The sequence below is a fragment of the Haliotis asinina genome, chromosome 9, assembly GCF_037392515.1.
Source record: "Haliotis asinina isolate JCU_RB_2024 chromosome 9, JCU_Hal_asi_v2, whole genome shotgun sequence".
NCBI lineage: Eukaryota > Metazoa > Mollusca > Gastropoda > Lepetellida > Haliotidae > Haliotis > Haliotis asinina.
Genome location: NC_090288.1, coordinates 50902113 through 50926813, shown reverse-complemented (window position 1 = coordinate 50926813; position 24701 = coordinate 50902113). Strand labels below are relative to the sequence as shown.

Below are 24701 nucleotides of genomic sequence, written 5' to 3'. Positions count from 1 at the left end.
TCCCATTACTTCAGTGCTGGACATTGAGGATGACACAGAGCCCAGTTTTTCCCTGGTGGATGCCCTGACTAACATCAAGTTCCAGGAGGACCCTCCAACCCCTTTTCTCCCAGGGGACAGGCGTGGCGCAGCAGGATTTGACTCCAGTTTGTTTCTGTAAGTTCTTGATACATACTCAAGAGGTGCCACTCAGCCAGGTGGGCAGGTAGTTTGTACTACTACGCATAAGGGTTGAATGATCACTGCTGAATTTCCACAGTTTCAACCTTGCATGATTGACTGAATTGGCTAAAGTCACAGTAGAAAGATTGCTGTTTTGACCATGCCAGAAGTCTGTGATTGTTGGTTTGAATCCTAGTTTGGTGCAGTTGTGTTTCTGGGTTTTTTGGAACCATACTTATGACACCGAGATGTCAAATGACATCCTTGTCTCGGCTGTCCGGACATGTTGAAAATCAGCTGAGAAAAGTGAAAAGTAGACCCAGCCTGTTGTGATACGGTCATGCCAGAAGTCTGTGATTGTCATGCGGTCATACGGTCATGCAATGCATTAGTATTCAGGTAATCAGGTCCAGATGAACAAGCTGTGATGTTCCTCCTTTTCCTGCAAACACAAAATTTGACATGACCTTGTTTCGAGGAATGCATTCTTTGTTACTTCATATCACTATATACGACATCACATTGTAGTAAGCATTGCCACTTAGGAAAGCAGATGATAAGATTTAAGAATGTTGATGCTAGCAGTTTCTTTTTTACTTTACATCTTGTAAAAATGAAATTTGGTATTGGTGGCATTAGTGATTTTGGGCTTTTTATCACAGCACAGGACAAATATATTTAGTGTATATACATGTAAAGTCACGATTTGGAATATTTTTGTCAGCGAGGTGTACCATTGTATGTAATTTATGAGATTGCATGATAAATACCGTGATCCATGAATCAAAGTGATCATCAAATTTAGGTTAAGGATCAGTAGCTGAAAAACTCTGTGGACAGAGTTACTCCCACCTCATTCCCTCACTTTTGTCTGTTTAACAAAAGTAAATAAAGACAGACCCGTGAAGGTCCCAGGGTAGAATAGGCCTTCAGCAACCCATGCCTGCCATAAAAAGCGACAATGTTTGTCGTAAGAGGCGACTAATGGGATCAGGTGGTCAGGCTCGTTGACTTGATTGACACGTCATCGGTTCCCAATTGCGCAGATTGATGCTCTTGTTGTTGATCACTGGATTGTCTAGTCCAGACACGATTATTTACAGACCACGCCATATAACTGGAATATTGCTGAGTGCGGCGTAAAACTACTCACTCACTCACTCACTCACTCACTCACTAAATAAAGACAGCAAAGTCATCTGTATTTCGTTGATCTGTAGGAACGTTAGGACAGTAGATGGTGGAGCAGGATGTCAGCTTGCTAGACTTACTGGGTTGAAAGTGTAATCAAATATACTGAGTTGAATTTGTAAATTTGTTTGGGCCTCATTTGTATAAAAATGTTTCATGTTGTACGTGAATTGTATTTGTATTGTACATAAATTGTACATGGCCATAAACATGGTTGTTGTTGTCCAGACACCTAATCCGGAACTGGTCACGTCCAGGGGATGCAAGACGAAAGAAGCCAGACACTCACAATGAACTGGTCAAGCGGAGAGCGGCACAGCGGACTCAAAAAAAGAGTAAGCAATATATCCCAAACAGGACTCTCGTGTCCTGTGGCACTCTGGGTTAGAATATGTCCCCATGTACAAGAAAGTGGATATCAGTGGTCAGGCTTAGATTGCAAGGATGTTTCTTCTTATATCAGTGTGTATAGGTTGTTATGGTCTGTCATCGTTTGTCTAGAGTACGAGATTATGTGAACCACTTTCCATCAACACACAAACATCCAGGTTAGAATTGTTTGTCATTAATCCATACTTGTTGTGAGAGGCGACTAAAAGGATCGGGTGGTCAAGCTAACTGACTTTGTTCACATGACATTATATCCAATTGCGTAGATTGATGCTGTTATTCACTGGATTGTCAGGTCCAGACTTGATTATTTACATACTGCCAGAATATAACAGGAATATTGCTGACGCAAAACTAAACTGACTCACTCACAAGCACCAGTGCTATGAGTGGTGTGTCTCACGTTACATGTAGGTGTTGACCACTTTGTGATTTCACCATTTGACATCTATGAGATTAGGCGAAAATGAGTTGTAGTGTGGAGTTCAAGATAATTACACTTATTATAGTGATCTGCATATGTCTAGATGTGTCTAGATACTTGTTCCAGTCCTAACTAAGGCCGTTTTTGTGGTGGGATAGTCAAGTGATTTAAGCATTTGCTCAAAGACCTGCACTCACTCACTCACTCACTCATTCACTCACCCACCCACTCACTCACTCACTCACTCACTCGGAAACCATTACAGTAGCATATCTCTTGCATATAATGAAGTTTTGTGTCACTTATTCTTAATTGTGTCCAGAAATAGGTGTAAAAGAGAGGAATGAAGGTGGGAGGTTGAAGTTCCTGTCCACGTCTCTCAGCCAGCGACTACCACGATTGATCCCACAACAACAGCTGGGCATGATGGGACCTTTCAGTAAGTAGTAAGGCTGCGTAACGCGATTTACCGGTTCAGACATGAAACCATATGTATTGTGATGGGACCTTTCAGTAAGTAGTAAGGCTGCGTAACGTGATTTACCGGTTCAGACATGAAACCATATGTATTGTTATACACTGATCTTAAAACAGTAATTTGTCATGCATTTATAAAACACTTGCATACATTGGGAGATTTCTGTATTTTAAGGTGAAAGTGAAGTTATTTTCAGTTTGAAGTTGTGTTTGAAGTATTTTGCAATGTTTTGGACCTGAATGTTTTAGATATTATTCATTAATGACCACTGATCTCTGATATGTCCTGGCCAGGTCAAGCTGCTGTTGAAAATCTCAAAGCTTTCTATTTTGGAGAAACTAGTTCAAACTTGTACCACTGTTAAAAAAAATTCTTGCAATATATTGCAATACATATCGAAATATACGTTCTCGCATCGCAATATATCACAATATGAAAGTTCTCTGCAATACTCATACTTCTCCATATCTGGAACTTGTTCTCCATATCTGGACCATGTTCTCCATATCTGGGCCATAAACCATGTTCTCCACATCAAGACCATGGACCATGTTCACAATGTCTGGACCCTGTTCTCCATATTTGGACTCTGTTCTTCAGATTTGGAGTCTGTTCTCCATATTTAGACCCTGTTCTCCATATCTGTACCTTGTTCACATCTGGACCATGTTCCTTATATCAGGACCATGGACCATGGTCACAATATCTTGACCCTGTTCTCCATATCTGGGCCCTTATTCTTGAAACATTCGTAGCCCAAAGAATTCTTAACTTTGATCATAGCCAGTGTGTTAAGAATGGGCTTAAGAACTTTGTAGGGCTACAACAGTTTCGAGAATAGCTCACCTGGACTTTGTTCTCCAAATTTGGAAACTGCTCTCTATATTTGGAAGCTATTCTTATTAACTGATACTTGTTCACAATATTTGGACCCTGTTCTCCAGATATTGTCTACCTACAGAATCCTATTTGTGGCTTTACTGACCTGTGCTCCGTTGTTCAAAACAACCTTATCTCTTAAGGTCAACCTTATCCCTAAGATTTCAACCTTAGACCTTTACTAAGGTTAGCCTCCCATTGCACGAAACAACCTTAACTAAGGTTAACCTTAAGTTAAGGTTGATAACTAAGGTAGATTTGACCCAACCTTAGCATCTCTAAGGTTGGGAAGGGAATATGACGTCTTCTTTTATTTTCTACAACGAGACTGAGAGATGTTTGAGGAAGCAGAGAGTGTACAGAAATCAGAATTTCAAAAATAGCATATTAATGATCACTGATATCAAGTTTTCATGTAACCAATAATGATAATTCTGAAACGTCGCCGATGAACCCAGAGTTGGTTGGGATGTACACTTACATGAATGCTTTCCGCTATATTGGATAGTGTTTACAAAATAACGTTTCGAGAAGGCCCATATTGAGACACCTATTACATCATGTATTCTTCATAGTCTGCTGCAACAAATGCATAATTGAATTCCCCACACATGATGGAATCAAATTACAAATGGTCTTTGTCACCAATATTGACTGTCTAGACAAAACGAAACAAACGAAATTGTGCATGAGAACAAACACTGTGCTCGAAAGACTGCATGTTTCAAATGTAAACAAAGAAAAAATCGGATTTTACGCTGCGTAACATTTCTGGAAATTTTTCGACATCCAGCCGTCTAGTCATTGCTTACAATGGCTCAATACATTTAGAATATTCAGGGGAAGAGTAAAATTAAAAATAGATACAATGCAATCATTATATAATTCATTAGAAACTGTCAAAGTTTCTGTGCAGCGTGACTCCGTGACTGATGCAAAATTATGCTGAACGACAACAGTACTTATGGATATTTCTGGGTTCTTCCGTCATTTACAATGTAGACGATAAAAACATATAAGAATACAGATAGTCAGAATAATTCTGATTACTTACATCTCATATTTATGTACAAAAGATCCCAAAATCAAGGAAAGAGACCTCGCAAAATCCTATGTACCTTTGTCAGCAAAGCCGCCATTTTGAAAGAAATCTGTCATCGGTAGTGATGTCACACGTCAACATTGTTGCACATATGAGGCAATTTCTTTGAGGTGAAAGTCAGTTGAACAAGGGTAAACACAATGGCCATATCATTCCAATTGCACTTTCAGTATTGTGATGTATATGTTGCATATCGTTCAGATATTTGTTCATGAAACTAATTTCAGTATCTACATACATCCTTGTTCAACATCATGTCATATGTGGACATAGGGTATGCGGTTTTATTCCTTGAAAGCTTTTGATTGTTTCAATAATATTTACATGGGAAATTGACTCCGTAAGGTTACTATACCACATTTTAAGTGTCTACACAAGTGTTCGGAGATAACACGGAGCCATTACTGCATTTGCTTTAGTTCCTGTCATGCACAATATTCAGTATGTTGGGACAATTAGTGCAGTTTCATACGAACAGGTTAGTAAACAGCGAATTTATTCAACTTTATAAGTAAAACTGATAATATTAATGAAAATGATTTGTAAATCTTATGATATGTATAGGCACGCATGTGTAAAGGAATTGTCTAGTTCATTGCATTTGTTTGTGTCGTTTTATAGACAAAACAATTATGAAAATTGATTGACCAGGTGTGAGTTTGTCAAAAACGTTTAGAAACATATTTTGTTGGCAGGATCAAACTCAAACAATATTTATACGAAAACTGCTCCAAAATATATAAACCAGGTCATGTCTTAAATTTGGACAAACCTTACGTCCATATTCTAATAGTTCCACACTAAAATAATGATCTCTTTGTACCTTTGCATACGTATGAAGAGAAATAACATAATCATAAGAAATGTTCATATCCTAAATGAATATTCAATAGATATTCAGGTGTTGTGAAATTTTCATTTACCCTAAATTGATGTCAGGCAGGTGTGCATGTTGCTCACAGTGAGATACGTAGTAAAAGTGTCTAATTGTTGATATATTCAGGACACTATTTCAATGGTAAAACCATTCGTTTTTCGTTTTGTCTAAGGTGTGTTGAATTCTGACAATGCCCCCTTATCTTTAAACGTGCATCAACTCCCTGTCGACATTTGACGTCATAGAAGAGAATCCGTTTTTGACAATTCTTGCGGGCCATTTTTAATGTTTTAACGTTGTGCATCAGCACATAAATCCATTTCATATATGCTTATGTCATTTTGACATCAGGCTGTATTTTCTTTGCTAACACTTTTCGTAAAGATGATAAATTAAACAAATCGTAGCAGAGTGCCTTTATTGGGTGCACGATGAAAAACGGAGAAATTTACTGATTTTCAACGCACACACAAGTTTTGGACAACATTTAGCAGTATCTATGTCTCAAACTCCTGAGGTTGTCGCAGTTATGTTTATACAAACGGATAGGCAATTAAATATTCTACATTTCTGTGTAATTGTCTAGCCGTATGCAGATCAAGGACCATGCTAGCGCAATTCTGACACAACGTGCACTATTTCAAACCTTACGAAAATGTGCTCCTGAATAAAGACTTGGCATCCACAGGGTCAAGGTTACAATTAAGTTTGGAGTCTGAGTTGAGGCTGCCCTAAGGTTGTTTTGTGCAACGGGCTTATCTTTTTCTTAAGATTATCGTACCTCTAACCTTAAGCACTAAGTACTTAAGGTTGATCTTAGCTAAGGTTGTTTTGAACAATGGGACATTGATAATTAGATGGTAGTATATATATCATATTTTATGTATTTACTGTACTTTGTCTGTCCCCAGCTGAAGATGCTAAACCAACCACGACCAAGAAGGTCCGGGGGAACCGGGGTGGGAAGGGGATCAAGAGGAAAGCCCTCGAGAAACCTGCTGACAGTAAGCATTTTCTGCTCATCTTCCCACAAATGTTCTGACTTTGAAATTCATAATTGTTTCAAGACATGATTGAAATGTAAAACTGAACTTGCTCTCTCCATTTTATTGTGGCTAATACAAGTTTTTCAAACACTTTTACACTGTCAGATTTCTTGTGCAGTGCAGTGATTCAGTCAGAAGTAATTATTGCAGATTAATATTGGTTTAAGAAATGGTCACATTGGAAGATCCTGTAGCAACATAGTTGTGTACATTCCAAGGCAATCTTAGCGCTAAGGTGATGTTAAATACCATTCTTTAACATGGGTTGAAGACCACTTCACGCACTACACAGGCATGCACACACACACCACTACCACCAAGTTGTAGTAGTGCATCTTTAGTACTGACTTAAAGGTACACAATTGGGTCTGTGATCGAATGACAGATGGTAGGCTGTTCCACAAGTTTGTAGAGCCTTTTCCAGTGATGTGTCCCCAAATGTTTTTGTGTGTATAACTGGCACCAGGGCAGCAAAGAGAGCAGCTGATCACCTGATCTTGCTGACTTTGATGACTGGTACTGGTTTCTCAGACATAGAGAAACAAGTAGGTACTTTTTCATGAATACAAGGACAACAATCTTTAACTGTACCTAATACCTTACTGGAAGCCTGTGCAGTTTGTTGAGCACAGGTGTTATGTGTTCAAACTTTCTTGTTATTTTGATGGCTCTTGCTGCTGTGTGTTGAAATGTCTTGGTTCATTAAAATCACTGCCTTTGTTTGTAGTATGAGTAGGATATGGAAACTTTTGCTTGAAATAATTGTGAGCCTCTTCAGAACTGTATCTCGACATAGTCTAGCCCCATTTTGTTGTTTGTATGGACATAGATGTGAAGAAGATGAAGATCCCCAAGCTGAGGACTGCTTTCAGGATCTCTAACAAAAACAGGAAGCTCAGGACAAAGAAGCAGCCTGAAGACAAGATGCGTAAGTACATGGGGGTGGCACAGCCTTGGAGAGTCACAGGGAAGCACAGTGGTTAAAATGTCTGCTCAAGACACAGGATTGATTCCACACATACAATGTGTGTAGCACATTCCTGGTGTCCCCTTCATAATACTGGTGAAATAATGCTCATTGCAGTGTTAAACGCAACTCATGCATTCACTAACTTACAGGTCTTAAACTGCCTGACAATTTGAATGATGTGGAAATTCTTTATTCTTTATTGACTGACCAATGAAATGACTAACCAGCCAAAAAGCAGCTGGCTCAAGTTTTCAAATTAGCAACCTTTATTTCAGACTTCCAATAAAAGATATTCAAATTTTGAAAGATGAACAAAAGAAAATTCTGTAGCATCTAACAAATAAGTGATATTAACTCACTCACCCATGTTGTATATACCAGGTAAGTGTATCTATGACAACACTGACCTACCTGTCAGCTCTGGGCATGACAGTCACTCACTTATTCACTCATGTTGTATATAACAGGTAAGCGTACCTATGACGACATCGACCGTTCGGCTCTGGGCATGATGATTCAGGAGCGTGTGACCTGGACAGCACGGGAAGACACCATTGTGAGTACAGTCAGGATGTCACAGGTTGTCACAGTATGGAACAATGTGTGTGTGTGTGTGTGTGTGTGTGTGTGTGTGTGTGTGTGTGTGTGTGTGTGTGTGTGTGTGTGTGTGTGTGTGTGTGTCTGTCTGTCTGTCTGTCTGTGTGTGTCTGTCTGTCTGTGTGTGTCTGTCTGTGTGTGTCTGTGTCTGTGTGTCTCTCTGTGTGTGTGTGTGTTGTCACTGTCTGTCTGTCTGTCTATCTGTTTGTCTGTTTGTGTCTGTGTCTGTTTGTGATTATGTGTGATAATAATGATCAGTACAGGTGGCCGGGGGAAGCGTAGAGTGGGTTATGGAATGATGTGAGTATGTGTGCCTGTCTCCATGTTTCTGTGAGTGGCGTGGTTTTGGACAGTGTAGGTCATCTGGGGGCAATGATGTTCTCTACAGAAAGTGTTATGAGTGATTTGACTCAATTTACTGGGTGTGGGGAAGTAATGAGAGTTGTTTATGTTTATGGTTCTGTGGTGAGGTAATGTTGGTAAGTAGGTGAAATTGGAAGCCAGAGTGTTCTTGTGGGTGATGTATTGGATGAAGTAATGAAAGGGAATTGGGTGATATGAGTCTTGTCAGATCTCAAAATGTGCCTCAATCTCCTACAGATACTGCTGTGCAAGACAGCCAGCTTGCTTCTGGCCCGCCATCGTCGTGGTATGATCGTCCCGTGGACAGTAGTCCGTGACATCCTACATGAAACTGTCACTGTGAGTACAGTCTTGTCATGAAATGGAATGATCAGAAGTTGATTGTTAGCAGAACAGGACATGAAAAAGTTACCCATTATTCATTATTCCTACATATGCATTATTCCTATACATATTCTATAATGATTTTTGTTTCTTGCTACCAAAGAATACAAATCCAAGTTAAATGGACACATATTTCAAATGTTGTTGTGAACAAGGTAGAATACTTTCATAGAAAAGTAGAGAATAGCTTTATACCTTCATCAGAGCACCAGACTCATCTGCATCCGCATAAAATACACCATAGAAAAGTTGAAATATGCAAGAAAAAAAATGCCAGCAAATGAAGAAGTGGTTGGGAAGTGTGGTAGAAAGCTTCCACATGCCAAAAGTAAAATATCTAGTTTTTCCACTTTACAAACAGAAACTGTTTCATTAGAGGACTACTAGATGAATTAATAAGCAAGTACTGTGTTTCACAATAAGAATCAATCGCCGATGATATTTTAAATGAACTTGTAATATTAGCTATGCACTTCATGGAAATGAAACAACACGATGGGAACATTTTTTTCTGGGGTAAAAACCTTAACTGTTAGAGTGAAGCCATAGCTGAAATATCATCTAATATCCATCTTGATATCTTGTTTTACACCAAGTTGGATGTAGATTATGGCACATATTATTTCTGATGGCACAAATGGATAAAACTATATCAGCTATTAGCTATGATTTGGCATTGTTGTGAGGATTTTCTTTTTTTTATAACTAAATAATAAATGTCACACGTGTTATACTGTTATGGTGGATATCCAGATTTTTAAAACATGGTGGGTATCTAAAAGCACAAAATGGAAATACCCACTTGGTTTCAATTGTATGGGTATCATACACACATGACCAAAAGCTTGTCTGGAGCTCTGCTCACCATCTGTATGTTGACCATGACTAATGATGGGCAAGAGTTTTTAGTCAAGAAAGACATGTTCACCTAATCTGAACTTTGAGACTATCATCTTTCTAAGAGTATATGAAATAGGTACTTCCACTTTCATCCTCGGATAAATAAGATTGCTCCAGTTTAGGTTTGATGTGTTTTTTTTTAAAGTTATATCTTTTTGCAGGAGTCGAAAGACAAGACCTCCCCAGCTTGCCAGAGACGGGTGGCTTTTGGGATGAAAAACCCTCAGACAATGATGAGTGTGTCCATCTACCTAGGAGAAGCTCATCAGGACAAGGTATGTTGGACACAAGTGTGGATGAGAATTGTCCAAATTAACAGTCGCAAGATGCGTTTAAGACTTCCTAATAGCATTGAGGTTTTTCTATGATGACTGACTTTTTTGGCATCCCATGATTTTGTTGATTCAAATCAGAATAATTGTGGAAATGGCTGTGTATAAACATTGTTATTGTCTGTTTGGAGTTACTTCCCTTTTTATTGATGACAATGAATGGAGGATTCCAAATATAAAATCCTCAGAACTTGTACAATAGTACAACTTAGTACAATATCTGGATTTTCTCATTCAATGATGGCAGAACTTAGCAACCGTGTGCATTTGTCAAATTGGCAATTATGGTTGAACAGTATTACAAATAGTATGAAAACAAATTCCTGAAAATGGGAAAATAGTGATGAATCGTGGTTAAGGAATAATATTATGTTTTTGCTTATTGAAATTTCATTTAGCATTGGAGCGAAAATTTACTCCAAGCTTTTTACACCTGGTCACAGTTGGTCTCAGTCCCAACACCTCAACCTTGCTGGATAACTAGCCTGGTGCTTTAGCCAACTTGCCCACTGTTACCCATCAGTAACACCAGGCACTTGTCCCTGTTTTATAAATTAGTCTTGCTGAGATCTTCTGGTCATTAGTTAAATAGCACATCTAGCCTTGTTCTCTTTCAACCATTGCTTTCCTCCTTCTTGAACTTGAACGGTAGACATAATGTGTGAGGGAAAACAGAAGCAAGCGAAACTACTCACAAAAAGTTGTGTAGTCACTCAACTTGATGTCCTTTCAGTGCATATGACATTAAACACCTTTGTCATAATCTCTGGACCCATGAAAGATCTGGGTTAGAATTGATCTTCAGTACCCCATGTATGTCATAAGAGGCAACTAACGGGATCAGATCGTCTGGCCTGTTGATTTGTTTAAACAGATTGATGTAAATTGATGTTCACGCTGTTCATCACTGGATTGTCTGGTCGATTTTGTACAGTCATATAGCTGGAATATCACTGAGTGTAGTGTAAAACTAAACTCACTCATAAATTATGATGACCTTTGTATGAAGGCCCTGACCCCTGTAATGACCTCTGTGCTGGCCTCCCTCAGATGCTGATGGAGAAGTACGGATACCGTGCATTCAAATCTGTGGAGAAGGACATCAAGGAGATCTTCAAGGGATGCGTCAAGATGCTCATTGACAAATTCACGTACGTTAACTATTTTGGCTTAATGATACTACTGGTGTCCAGGATGCTGATATAGTATTCCCAGAAATTATTGAGAATCATGTTGCGTCATGTAACTCATTACGTTTATTAACTTCTGGCGTTTTACTTACATAAACATGTTAAAACATCATCCTTTTACAGTCTCAGTCTTGTTTTAGTACTTTGTTAGACCTCCTCGCTCAGCAATGCATGCCTGAATACGCCTAGGCTCACTACCCATCAAAGTTTGTAGGTAGTCGTGTGACGGGGTATCCCAATATTGGACCACCTCGGCCTTCATATCTTCAATATTTCTCAGTCCCTTTTGGTTTATTCTGTCCTTCATGATTCCCCACACATTCTCAATTGGGTTTAGGTCTGGGCTGTAACTGGGCCAGTCTAAAACTTGAACATTTTCGCCCAACAACCACTGTTTTGTGTAGCGCACAGTGTGTTTTGGGTCATTATCATGCTGGAAAATTCAATCATCTTCATACATTTTTTGTGCTGTCGGAAGAAGGTGACCATTTAGAATGTCAACATATCTTTCTTTTGTCAAGTTTCCCGTGAAAACACACAATGGCGTCACTCTGCGAGCCGATATGCCACCCCACATGTGAAACTTCGGGCTATGTTTTGGTCGCTGTTAGATAGGTTTGACAGTATCTTTGGTCCAAATTTTCACACAATTAGGGAAAAGCCAAACAGAACTTTCATCCGAAAAGAAAACATTATCCCAATCTTGATTTTCATGAGCCCGACACCAGTTTAAACGTTTTTCCTTTTGTGCATCTTTCATCAACGGCGAGGGAATTCCACGTTTTTTCACCCAATTAAGTCTCTGTAATTCCTGCCTAACTGTTTCATTGCATACCTGAGGACTTCCTCTGCTAATCATTTCATTTCTGATGTTCTCAACACTTTTCAATTTGCCCCTACTCACAATCTGCCCAAGTCTTCGGAGATCCACAACACTGAATTTCCTAGGCCAACCTGCCCCTGCTTTGTGCTCTATCCCGGTTCCCGTTTGAATATTCTTCAAAGTTCTGTATACTGTAGACAGAGGAATACCATGTCTACAAGCTAACACTTTAGCATCAGCCTCACTCCTTTCAAAATCATCTAGAGTGAGCTTTCTTTTCTCTCTTGCTGTAAATTCTGCCATGTCAACACAGGAAGCCGTCTGCTCAGACAAGGGAGATAACTCTTGACGTATTGAGCTGCCTTCTAAGCCTTCAAGAGTTGTCTCCCTTATTTAGTATGCTTAGTGCATAGTGAAAGCCCTTTTTCTAGTCTTAGCATCATTAGGAAAAAAACAAAGATTTTCTCAATAATTTCTGGGAACACTGTACATTCAGGTCACTTGTAATGTTGCATTACAATTCATTGTGCAGAGTTATGTCCCTTATCAGTTTCAGGATCTGATATCATGACTTAATTTTCCAAACTTGCCAAGATTCCTATTCATCTACACCTGCAAACCTATGTTTTGATGGTACATGTTTAGGGTAATATTAAATCAAACGCGTTCTTTCAGCCCAAGTGATTTCATGGAGAATATAAACAGAGACAACTGTTTTAGATGAGTTGAATGTTAGAAGGAGTGCCTAGAGCTGATGTGGCTAACCTTTAGCTGCCTTTTGCCTGATAGGTCTGGTGGACAGGAGAAGATAATCCTGCCGGCCACCCTAAAGGAGTTGAGGGATAATTACATTGTGAAGGTGGCTGGACCGATTTCCTCAAAAGAGCAGGTGATGGAAGTCACGAGGGAGAAGGATGTGTACTACTACACCCTGCAGAATCTCATACATGTGAGTCACGTACACTTCACTCCCTGTAGAACCTTAGACATGTGAGTCACATATACTTCACACCCTGCAGAACCTCATACATGTGAGTCACGTACACTTCACTCTCTGTAGAACCTTAGACATGTGAGTCACATATACTTCACACACTGCAGAACCTGAGACATGTGAGTCACATATGCCTCCCAAGCATAAAGATCACCAGAAGAAAGGGGTAACCGGATATTTACTAATGATTCAATATTGCACTCTTTCATCTTTTGCCAGTCTTACATATCAGCCCAGAAGGACAAGCAAGGTCGAGCATACGAGATGTTTCGCCTCTTTAAGCAGTACCCAGATGAGTTGTTAGCCCAAGTCTTCAACGACATGAACAAGATTGGGCTCATCACCAAGGTCAAGGTAAAGATGATGTCATATATTGACATGTTTGTAGTTAGTGACTGCAGTTATGACAATACTCCCTTGTCAAGATTTCTTCTCTAAAGAAAGAATCGTTTTTCTCTCTCTGACATTTCAAACTGCAGCCAAAGAATGGAAAGACTGAGGGAAATGTAAGTAAGTGTATTTGAGGTTTAGAATGAGTAGCTCAGGTCCTCAGATTGGATGGGTCCTGACTGGGACATAGGTACTCTATGAATACTGGGACTAGTGACCCAACAGTAACAGTTAAGTCGCTTCTTTCTTACGCCATTCTTTCTGTACTAACATCCCTTCTTCTATAAGTGTGAGAAATGATATAGCTTCTGAACGATGTTGCTTTTCATTTCAGAAGGACAACCCAAATCACATCAGGAAGCGTCAGTTTGTCACAGCAGTTGCGCACAAGAAGCTAACACAGAAGTAAGGCTTCTCTGCTATCTATTGGGCAGTTAGCTTAGTGGTTAAAGTCTGGGCTCGTCACACTGGTTACAATGTGTCAAGCCCATTTCTGGTGTCCCTCGCTGTGATATTTCTGAAATATCGCTAAAGTGTCGTAAAACTGACTTTCTCACTGTAATGTCTGTTGCAAGAGTATATCTAAAAGAACACCAAGAACAGATTCAATCAACCTCTGCTGGCCATGAGGTGAATGGGTACCTTGTAAGAATGAGCTAGATGCATCAACTTGAGGCGCCTAGTGGCTGCAAGAGTTGTAGGCTCCCCAGGGAGTTGATAATATGATTTGCATCCAGTGGTGAAGTGAAAAAAAATAGCAGCACCTTTAAAAAAAATGAGAGACCATCAAATGTTTGTTGCTTGTCTACTCTAAACAATATTTTCAGGCTGAGGCTGCAAGTTAAACCACAAACAAACACAATCCTCCCTGCCCAAACTTCTAAAATAACATCACTTTGTAAAAGCATACATTCCAAGGGAGGTCACTCTTGCAGAATGTAGTTGATCTTTTCCCACAAACAGTTTTGGTCTTTATTGAAGCTCCAGTAAATGCTCACACTAGTAGTATTTTATGCCACTTCACATAATCAGTCAACTTTTGAGCCTTTAGTTGTAATGAAAGAAAGAGATAAAAAAGTTTGATTATTGTGTACTTCATTTTGGAGTAACAGTGCTCTCAGGTTTGAGGGTTTACAGTTCACTGAGCATAGTTGCATCCCCTTCCTGCACAATGATCTGACCATGGGAGATCATTTAGTTCCAAAGTTGGAATATGAAGGATAGGCTTGGACATTGATGCATCGTGGCCTGTTTGAAGTATGATATCAGGATATACGACAGTGTAAAACTTTGTATCTATTGACTCTCTAGATGTCTGTCTTGACAGCACTTGGATTGATGCATTGATGCATATCGAGGAATTGTCACACCACAAGTATCTCAGTGAACTAGCACTATAAAACCACCTAAGTTGGGCTAGTAAAAGGAAATACATATGCATGTGCATGCACGTTGTCATTTGAGCAAAATATTCTAAGTACAAAGTTAAACCCCATTTCACCTCACCTGTCTGTGTTTAGATAGCAAACAAACAAACAAAATACACCCCTGCACTGATGTGATGACCACTTGCAGGTATTACTGGAACTTCCACTCACGGTACCCAGCCAATCTGTTCACCCAGAGCTACACAATGCTCGACAAGATAGTACAGGTGTACACAGACGGAGTCAGTGATGGGGTGGAGTTGGGGGGCGAGACTGGCGATTTCCTGGGGGGACATGTTGCCACCATCTGCGGACTGTTTGCAATGAAGAAGGTCAGTGCCTTACTTCCTTTGGACCGAAACTTGTCATCTTTTACCAATGATCATTTTGCAGTTTATATATACAGCTATACTGGAATGGACTCAAGAAGATCTGAGCGCCAGCCTATGACAAACTATAGACTTATGACATTTCATAACATTACAAATGCTTTAGGGTCCCTGGCATTAGGGTACCTGGTCTTCCTCAACCCATGACTGTTGTAAGGGTGACTAATCAAGTGGCCATTTTCGGTAACTAGATTGATACGTCATCGTATCCCATTTAAATTGGTGACAATAATGCTGATCACTGGATTTGTCAGGTCAACACTCGATTATTACGCTTGCCATATAGCTGGAATGTTGCTTAGTGTGTCTTAAAACAAAAAGAAGTATTCTAAAATGACATCTAAACTAGTTTAGTTAAGCTTACACTGTCCATTTCATATGCTCAGTGGTAGATACTCATATTCCAGGGCTCTTTTCATGAAGCAGCCTTTACTACGGTTAACGTCCATTTTTTAACATTGCACTAAGGTTATGATCACCTCAGTGTGCTTTGAAAGGAATCCCTGGTTTGCACCAGAATCATGTAAGTGTAGTTTTGCATACTGGACTTGGTGGTATTGTTACACTTCATCTTAATTCCAGCTTGACTTCTGCCTACGTATCCCAGAAGACATTCTTATTGTGGATAAAGTGGGTTTGGTAAAGGATCCGGTGGGACGAGGTAAAACTCACACCCGTTCAGCACCGTCCCAGACATCGACAACAAGCCCACATGCTTCAGTGTCAACATCAGTGTTGGCATCCACATCAGTGTCCATGGCAGTGTCAACCTCCCCATCAGCCTCAACTTCCACATTCATCTCCACGTCTGCTTCAACATCCACTGAAACATCAACGCAGCCAGTTGTGCCTGAGAGTGACATGGTTGTGGTGGAGGAAGTGGAAGTCGCAGCTGATAGGTTAGTTGAGGTCATTTGACACAAAGGGAGCAGTCAGTTTGTGTCAATGTTGCAGTGTCATTATTTCAGCCATAAAGTGATACGTTTATTGAAAACATGTTTGTGTTAGTTTGTCCTAACATGTGAACTGTGGGCTGCAACAATTCACCCAGACCTTGATTTGATTGTTGATACTGGACCCTTGATTCAATCATTTTCAGTTTGATTCTGCATTCAAGTAGAAACATCAGATTTCAATTAACTTTCAGAGTCGGCTTTTTTTGGCATGAAATCCATTGTCAACTTGAAGATGTCTACTAACAACAATTCTTTCTGGATAACACCAATCCACTTATGTGTGAACTTGAGCATTTATATATAGGCAATGGCTAAAGCTATAACATTCACTGGAGCATCACACAACAAAAAAACCCTGCAATTTCTAGCAGTGACATATTTGCAGGCTTCTGTCTACCTAGAATGGTGCTGAGTGCTGCATTAGCGAAATGGAGATACCCCAAACTACTAACGTTTGTGTTAAGTGACATTGTTGTAATTACAGCAGCCTCCCACAGGCAGCCACTGGACCGGAACCAAGCACATCAACTGCTGCAGACACTGTTGAAACCACGATGAAACGAAGGAACTGCCGAAGCCTTGTTATCATCGAAGGTGACGTCAATTCTGGTGAAAGTCTGTTATCAAAGGTTCCATCTCGGAATGCTTCCCGCTCCCTCCTCTCCCTGGCTCGGAACCGGATCCTGTCCTCAGTTGATACCAAATCCTCAAACGTTCAGGATCACTTTGTCATCAACTCATGCGACGTCAAAGTATCCCTCCACCTCGCGTCTACTGTGATGCCGTCTGCTGATGGCCGACTCACAGATCGGGAGCTGGAGGAGACGAAGAACCTGTTCCTGAAGCCCCAAAAGGCCAAGGAGATGTATCGTAGGCATCTACAGTACTTCCCCTTCCACCTGGACCTGCAGGAGGTGTGGGAGGAACTTGGCATGGAGTATGGCACCGAGGATGTCATAATGGTCAAGACGGTGTATGAAACAATCAACAACAGTGGCACCATAGGCATCCGTGAGAGTGCTGTCAAGGTAAGGAGTCCATTCATTTCAAAGAATTCTGTGTTATTCTGGTCATTTGATTAGTTGAGGAATTTCTTCTGTGTGTTTTGTTTCATACATTTTGTAGTTAATATAAAACCAGCATTTGTCAAGTCTAGTGTGCTCACTTTCACATCTACACACTCACACAAGGCTTAATCACAAGGCTACTGCACTGTCCTTCAGATAAAAGATTAAATCATAGGTTTATTTATTAACCCTCATGTCAAATTCTGTCCTTCCTCCATGGTGTGTGTACGTGCATGCATGCACTGCATATTGTTATGGTTAAAAATTTTCCGTGACAGAAGGTGTAAGAAATCCTCTCAGAACCAGCCGAATATAACACACAGTCTCAAATATTTAATATTTTGTATTGGGCAGCAAACAAAAGCAAGATGCAAAGATTCACAATTGAGGTTTCATATACAATGCAACTGAGTCAAATCTAAAGTAATGGGTCACAAATGTAATGTCAACTCACCAAAGTCCTGGTTTTAGAGAATGAATGTAACAGGGTGAGCGGTCAGGTGGCGGTCATGTAGGATGAGCGTTGACAAAGGCGAGTTGATGTTAGCCGAATGATGTACTCCAGTTTATCCGTGTGTGTACTTGGTCAACACAATAACCAACCTTTATATACAAAGTCACTGATTCCTGAACATTCAAGCACTTTGCAACCACAAGGCCTCTAATGTAGAATTTTCAAGTAGTCTCCTGGATGTAAGCACAACTAGTCAGGGGAGGCAACTCTAGAGCACTTCCTTAAAGTCTGCGGTCAAAGTACTAATAGCACTAAACATTAATGATACGAAATGTGGCCCATAATAACAATCAATCAAAACTTTAAACATTGTGACCCAGTAATAATTATCACTTAATCAATAATGCAACTGACAGAAAATACACTCTCGTAATGATATGACTGTATGTGTATGCATGTTTCTGAAGGAATTATTGCTATTACTGATACAGTGTTTTTATACATTTTACAGTGTCCCATTGGTCAATGTTGGCCTTATGTTAGTTACACTGTGGGTGTGTTATCTGTCCAGGTTTTATATACATTTGTATAACTGTTGACACATAAATAAACATTTCCCTCCATCTCACTTAATGATACACAAGACTTGCCATTTTTGAAGATTGTGGGCTACAGATAAGGTCGTATACAGAGCACAAGGTCCTATTCTGACCTTATCACTGGCGTTTTACCTCACACTGTGGCTGATAATTATGAGATAAAAATGTAGGCAGAATCCTGACCACATAAATAAACATTTCCCTCCATCTCACTTAATGATACACAAGACTTGCCATTTTTGAAGATTGTGGGCTACAGATAAGGTCGTATACAGAGCACAAGGTCCTATTCTGACCTTATCACTGGCGTTTTACCTCACACTGTGGCTGATAATTATGAGATAAAAATGTAGGCAGAATCCTGACCACATAAATAAACATTTCCCTCCATCTCACTTAATGATACACAAGACTTGCCATTTTTGAAGATTGTGGGCTACCGATAAGGTCGTATACAGAGCACAAGGTCCTATTCTGACCTTATCACTGGCTTTTTACCTCACACTGTGGCTGATAATTATGAGATAAAAATGTAGGCAGAATCCTGACCACCAGTGAAGATACTTGTCCAGGTAGCTGTGGCACATTGAAATGTTTGCTCTGTAACCTGAACCCAGGAGTGAGTTAGTTTTATAGATAACCAACCTAGACTAATGTCTAGTCTCTGAAATTGACATATTTTACAGAAAAAATGGTTTCTAAGTTATAATAATGAAATATGATGAAAAGGAGCCCAGAGACTGTTCATTTTCAGAACAGTAAGCAGGACTTGCACATGTTCTAGACTTGCACTGGCTCTCTTTTATATATTTGTTGAGGGTGTGTATGATGGACTAGTAACAGGCCCTTAACCTCAGGAAATCTAGCCATGCTTCATTTAGGGCTTCAACATTTGCAGAAAACGCACAGCAGACATGGCAATAACATTGTTCATGGACTGTGGCAGACTAGAGTAGGACAAACATTGTATCTATGTGATGGTAGTTACCCAGATCTTCCTTCTGTAATCATTGGTCTGTCTATTTAACATGGTTAATGATCTTATATTTCTAAAGCCCATGTCAAAGATTTGCCTTTGTCCAAACTTTACCTTTAACTATTTAATTTTTTTTTTTTTTAACACTGCTCTCAACAGATTTTCAGCTATATGACAGCTGTAAATCTGTGTATCTGTAAATACTGATTCTGTACTAGACAGTCCAGTAATTGAAATCATGAGCATTGATGTATGCAGTTGGCACATATGTTGTGATATGATATGATTACATCAACCAATTCTTGGCATGAGTTGATAAAAGACAGTTTTTACTCAGATCCTCAAATGTCTACTGCATCTTTGAAGCTATATTACTCATACAGAAATATGTGTAAATGATCACAGTTGTAGTGTCTTTCAGATCTCCAGGCCAGCTTAAAGACCTTTTATGTTTTTATTAATTCCTGTGACCCATGCAGATCTTGGTTATAATTGATCTTCAGCAACCCATGCTTGTCATTAGAGGCGACTAATGGGATTGGCTGGTCCAGCTTGTTGACTTGGTTCACACGTGTCATCAGTTCTCAACTGTACAGATTTATGCTGTTGCTGTTGATCACTGGATTGTCTGGTCCAGGGTCAATTATTTACAGACCTCTGCCATATAGCTGGAATATTGTTGAATGTGTCGTAAATCTAAACTCACTCATTCACTATTAATTCAGGTGAGCAACAGAACCTTGGTCTTTGTTGTGGTCATGGCTTCATTGTAGAAAGGCATTAAAAACCAACCTGGACCTTGTCTCCCTGTTGTTATATTTACAACCAGTCTGATGTGTGGAATAGTTGGTCTAGTAGTTGTGTAGGCTCAACAAATCTTGTTTTGATAAGTGTTTAGTAAGCTTAGAACATTCCCTCAACACCTACCCCACCAAATCTGAGACTGCCAAACATTAATGTCAAGGCCTTGATTTTTGAAGCTCTCTTAGCGCTAAAACAGTCGTAAGTTAATGTTAATGCAGGGCACTTAAGACTATCTTAGTGCTAAGAGAGCTTAGATGAAGGGATCTCAGCAAACCTAACCTCCCAGTTCTGTTATTTGACTCTCAGTGCAAGCATGGGTTTCTGAAGATCAGTTCAGTGTTAGATCTTCTGAGGGGCCCATGTCACTTCAAGCTTTCCTCTCAGATTATACTGACACAGCATATTTTAACTGAAGCAAAGGTTAACAGAGCTAGACAAAAAAACATTCATTCACTGAAAGCCCAAAGTGATGCAGGTCCTCAGTTGTTTTCCAAAGTCCTGAACAACACAAGCACAGGATTACAAACACAGACACATGATCTGAGCCAACCAGAGGCGTGTTCAGAACCGTGAGTGCCCGCATCAGTCCTGAACAGATGTGAACGCTTGGTTACATTAAACCATTCGTGACCAACTAGTTTTATTCCAGGACAAACCGAATAACTTCTTGTCTTCTTGTTGGAGGTTAGGGAAATGGGCAAGTGGGGATAAATGACATCATAGCACCTAAAGAAGGAGCAAACATATGCTCTAAAATGTAGATTGATACTCATGCTGGTGATCACTGGTCCAGACTCAATTATTTACAGACATATAGCTGGAGGAATGTTGCTGAGTGCAGCGTAAAACTAAACTCACTCACTTACCATGCACAACTGGACCACATTTCCCAAATAAAAGAGATATAAAGCAGCAGACGCATTTTTCTATTGAAGATTGTCCAAACACATTTTTATATTGGTGATTGTCGAAGAATGTAGCTGAATGGATATAAATATCATTAAAGCCTTCTAAACTGTCTCATCCTGAGATGTAGTGGCAGACATGAGGATATACCCTGTGGGGTTTCCATGTTGGAATTGGTTCTCAGCCACCCCGTGCTGGTCGCAAGAGGCATAATGAACATAGACTGTCCAACTTCTGGTTCAGTCAGAGAAGGAAGTTGAGGGCATTGTAAAGGAAATCTGCTTCAGAAGGGATTCAAATTGAAATTGACAAGTCATCAATTATTGACAACTGAATTACCATGGATAGAGTCGTGGACAGTTATCAAGAGTGACTGGGATTCAGGGCTTTCACCTCGGGGGGAATATTTAGACAACCAATCACATTACGGTGTCAAGTGGTTACATAGTGATATGGATGTATTTCCTTGAGTGTGATCCGAATGTAATGATTTAGAACCACAGAATCGCAGAACGGCCTTGTTTACCAACAGTCAAAACACACCAAAGGGAGGCAACTCCAGAGTATTACCTTAAAGGTGTGCCACTAAAATACTATTACCGTGATATGAAATGTGACCCATTATCAGTAGCACTCAAAGCTCTAAACAATTGTGACCCAGTCATAACATAATCACCTAATCAATAATAATACAAATTACAGAAAACACACTCTCATTACAAAGTTTGTCTAGTCATTCATCCATCCATTAGTTCATTCACATGTTTATTATCTATCCCTTTCCCATTTCATAATGTACATGTTGGCATGTTAGCGTAGTTGTTAACCCCCTGGATGCCACAGGGACATATATGTCCCTCCTCTACATACCTCACTTGGAAGTCTAATAAAATTCTAAATATACCATGCATATATAAATACTTCACAGTTTTGAATTCTGCGGAAAATTCCCAGTTTCTTGATACCATCCACTATTATCTCAGACCAAGCTTAAGTGCTTAAAATCGCCTTTCAAAATAGGCTTCATCGTAAATGTCGCCATTTTTCAAACTGTACAAAATTGAGATTCACAGCGTTATTTGCAGTATGTTTTGAAATGTTAAAATCTGATAATTACTGGGAGTAATGAATTTCAAAAATAGCATATTAATGATCACTGATATCAAGTTTTCATGTAACCAGTAATGATCATTCTGAAACGTCACCGATGTACCCAGAATCGGTTGGGGTGTTTTCAAAAATACACTTACGTGAACGCCGAAGTGCGCTTTCCGCCATATTGGATAGTGTTTACAAAATCATGTTTCGAGAAGGCTGGTATTGAGACGCCTATTCCATCATGTATACTTCATAGTTAGCTGCGACAAATGCATCATTGAATTCCCCAAGCATCTTAGAATCAAATTACAAAAGGTCTTTGTCACCAATACCAACTGTCTAGACAAAACGAAACGAAATATACTTTGTATGAAAATGAACGCGGTGCTCGAAAGACAGCGCTTGACTGAAATGTAAACAAAGAAAAGTTCCAATTTTACACTGTGTAGCATTTTCGGAAATTTTCCAACATCCAGCAGCCTAATCATTGCTTACAATGGCTCAATACACTTAGTATATTCAGGGGAAGAGTATCGTAGCAAGAAAAAGCAAATTGAAAACAGATACAATGAAAGCATTTGGTAGTTCATAAGAAACTGTCAAACTTTCTGTGCAGCGTGACGCCATGACTGATGCAAAATCACGCAGAACGACAACGGTACTTATCGGCATTTCTGGCTTCTTCCGTCATTTACAATGTAAACGACAAGAACATATATCAATACACAGATAGTCAGAATAATTCTGATTACCTACATCTCACATTTATATACAAAAGTTCCCTGAATCAAGCAGAAAGTCCTCGCAAATTCCTGTGTATCCTTCTCAGCGAAGCCGCCATTTTGAAAGAAATCGGTCATCGGTAGTGATGTCACACGTCAACATTGTTGCACATATTAGGCAATTTCTTTGAGGTGAAGGTCGGTTGAACAAGAGTAAACACAATAACCATACCATTCCGATTGCATTTTTAGTATTGTGATGTATATTTTGCGCATCGTTCAGATAATTTTTCATCAAACTGATTTCAGTATCTACATATATCCATGTTCAACACCATATCATGTGTGGATATAAGGTATGCGTTTTTATTCTTTGAAAGCTTTTGATTGTTTGAATAATACTTACATGGGAAATTGACTCAGTAAGTGTACTATACCACATTTTAAGCCTCTACACAAGTGTTGGAAGGTCACACGTAGATCCCGTGATGTGCAATATTCACTACGTTGGGACAAATATTGCAGTTTCATATGAACAGGTTAATAAACAGTGATTTAATTCCAACTTATAAGTAAAACTGATAATATTAATGAAAATGATTTGTACATTTTATGAAATGTAGAGGCACACAGACTACTATTTAAAGGAATTGTCTTGTTCATTGTATTGGTTTGTGTCGTTTTTATAGACAAAACAATTATGAATATTAATTGACCAGGTGCGAGTTTGTCAAAAACGTTTCATGATTCATTATTATTTTTTTTGATAATAAAGTCATTTCAAATTCGATTAAAATATACCTGATGCCAAAATATCTAACTCAGATAATATTTATACGAAAATTGTTAAAAATATATAAACCAGGTCATGTCTTAATTTGGACAAGCCTTACGTCCATATTCTAATACTTCTGTACTGAAAAAGCGATCTCTTTGTACCTTTCATTGCATACTAATGAACGGAATTGATTTCATAATCATAAGAAGAAAAGTCTATTTCCTAAATGAATATTCAATGAATAATCAGGTATTGTGAAATTTTCATTTACGCTAAATTGATGCTAGGCAGGTGCGCGTGTTGTTCACAATAAGATATGTAGTAGAACCGTGTAATTGTTGGACACTATTTCAGTGATAAAACCATTCATTTTATATTTTGGCTAAAAAGTGTTGAATTCTGACACAGAAGCAGAGATCTTTTACACATTGAGTGGAAATTAGGTTAGGTATATACTAATCAGCAACCAGAGTTGTTTTTTTCCGACGTCACAAAATGCACAAAACATGCCGTGACGTCAACTAAAATGTCGCATTATTTTCAGTTATTTCATTACGTTTGAAAATGTGGCTGTTATTTTGTTAATAATGATGCAAATTTAATAAAAATACATCTACACAAACAGGAGAATATGAGAATCTAAGAACTAAAATATGTATCGGATAGGGCCATCCAAATTGCTATTACCTGCTTTTTTATGTAGTACACTGGCATCTTTTCTTACAAATTGTGAAACTACAAAAAGGTATCCTCTCACGTTTGGGAAATTTGTATTGGAATAGTTTGGTTCACTGTGAACAAAACATAGCAAAAATATACTGTCGGTATCCACAGCAAATTCTCTCCATCGGAGTTACATTGACCTCATGTAAACCATAGCTGGGTTATGCCCCCTTATCTTTATACGTGCATGAATACTCTGTCGACGTTTGACGTCATAGATTTTGATTTTGTGATTATGACGTTGTGCATTAGCACATACATCTATTTCATATACACTTATGTCGTTCAGATATCAAGCTGTATTTTCTTC

At 39.1% G+C, this 24701-nt stretch overlaps 1 protein-coding gene across 1 annotated transcript in view; it reads left to right on the top strand.

The window, feature by feature from the left end:
- LOC137297012 (general transcription factor 3C polypeptide 1-like) overlaps positions 1–24701 on the top strand; it is a 272609-nt gene that overhangs the window by 22461 nt on the left and 225447 nt on the right. The window contains exons 22-36 of the mRNA XM_067828957.1: positions 15–156; positions 1582–1688; positions 2490–2606; positions 6415–6507; positions 7379–7477; positions 7987–8075; positions 8717–8818; positions 9925–10038; positions 11146–11246; positions 12898–13057; positions 13322–13456; positions 13827–13897; positions 15068–15251; positions 15891–16207; positions 16749–17292. Coding sequence (XP_067685058.1) covers positions 15–156; positions 1582–1688; positions 2490–2606; positions 6415–6507; positions 7379–7477; positions 7987–8075; positions 8717–8818; positions 9925–10038; positions 11146–11246; positions 12898–13057; positions 13322–13456; positions 13827–13897; positions 15068–15251; positions 15891–16207; positions 16749–17292 — 2375 coding nt within the window. The remainder of the gene's footprint in view (positions 1–14; positions 157–1581; positions 1689–2489; positions 2607–6414; positions 6508–7378; positions 7478–7986; positions 8076–8716; positions 8819–9924; positions 10039–11145; positions 11247–12897; positions 13058–13321; positions 13457–13826; positions 13898–15067; positions 15252–15890; positions 16208–16748; positions 17293–24701) is intronic.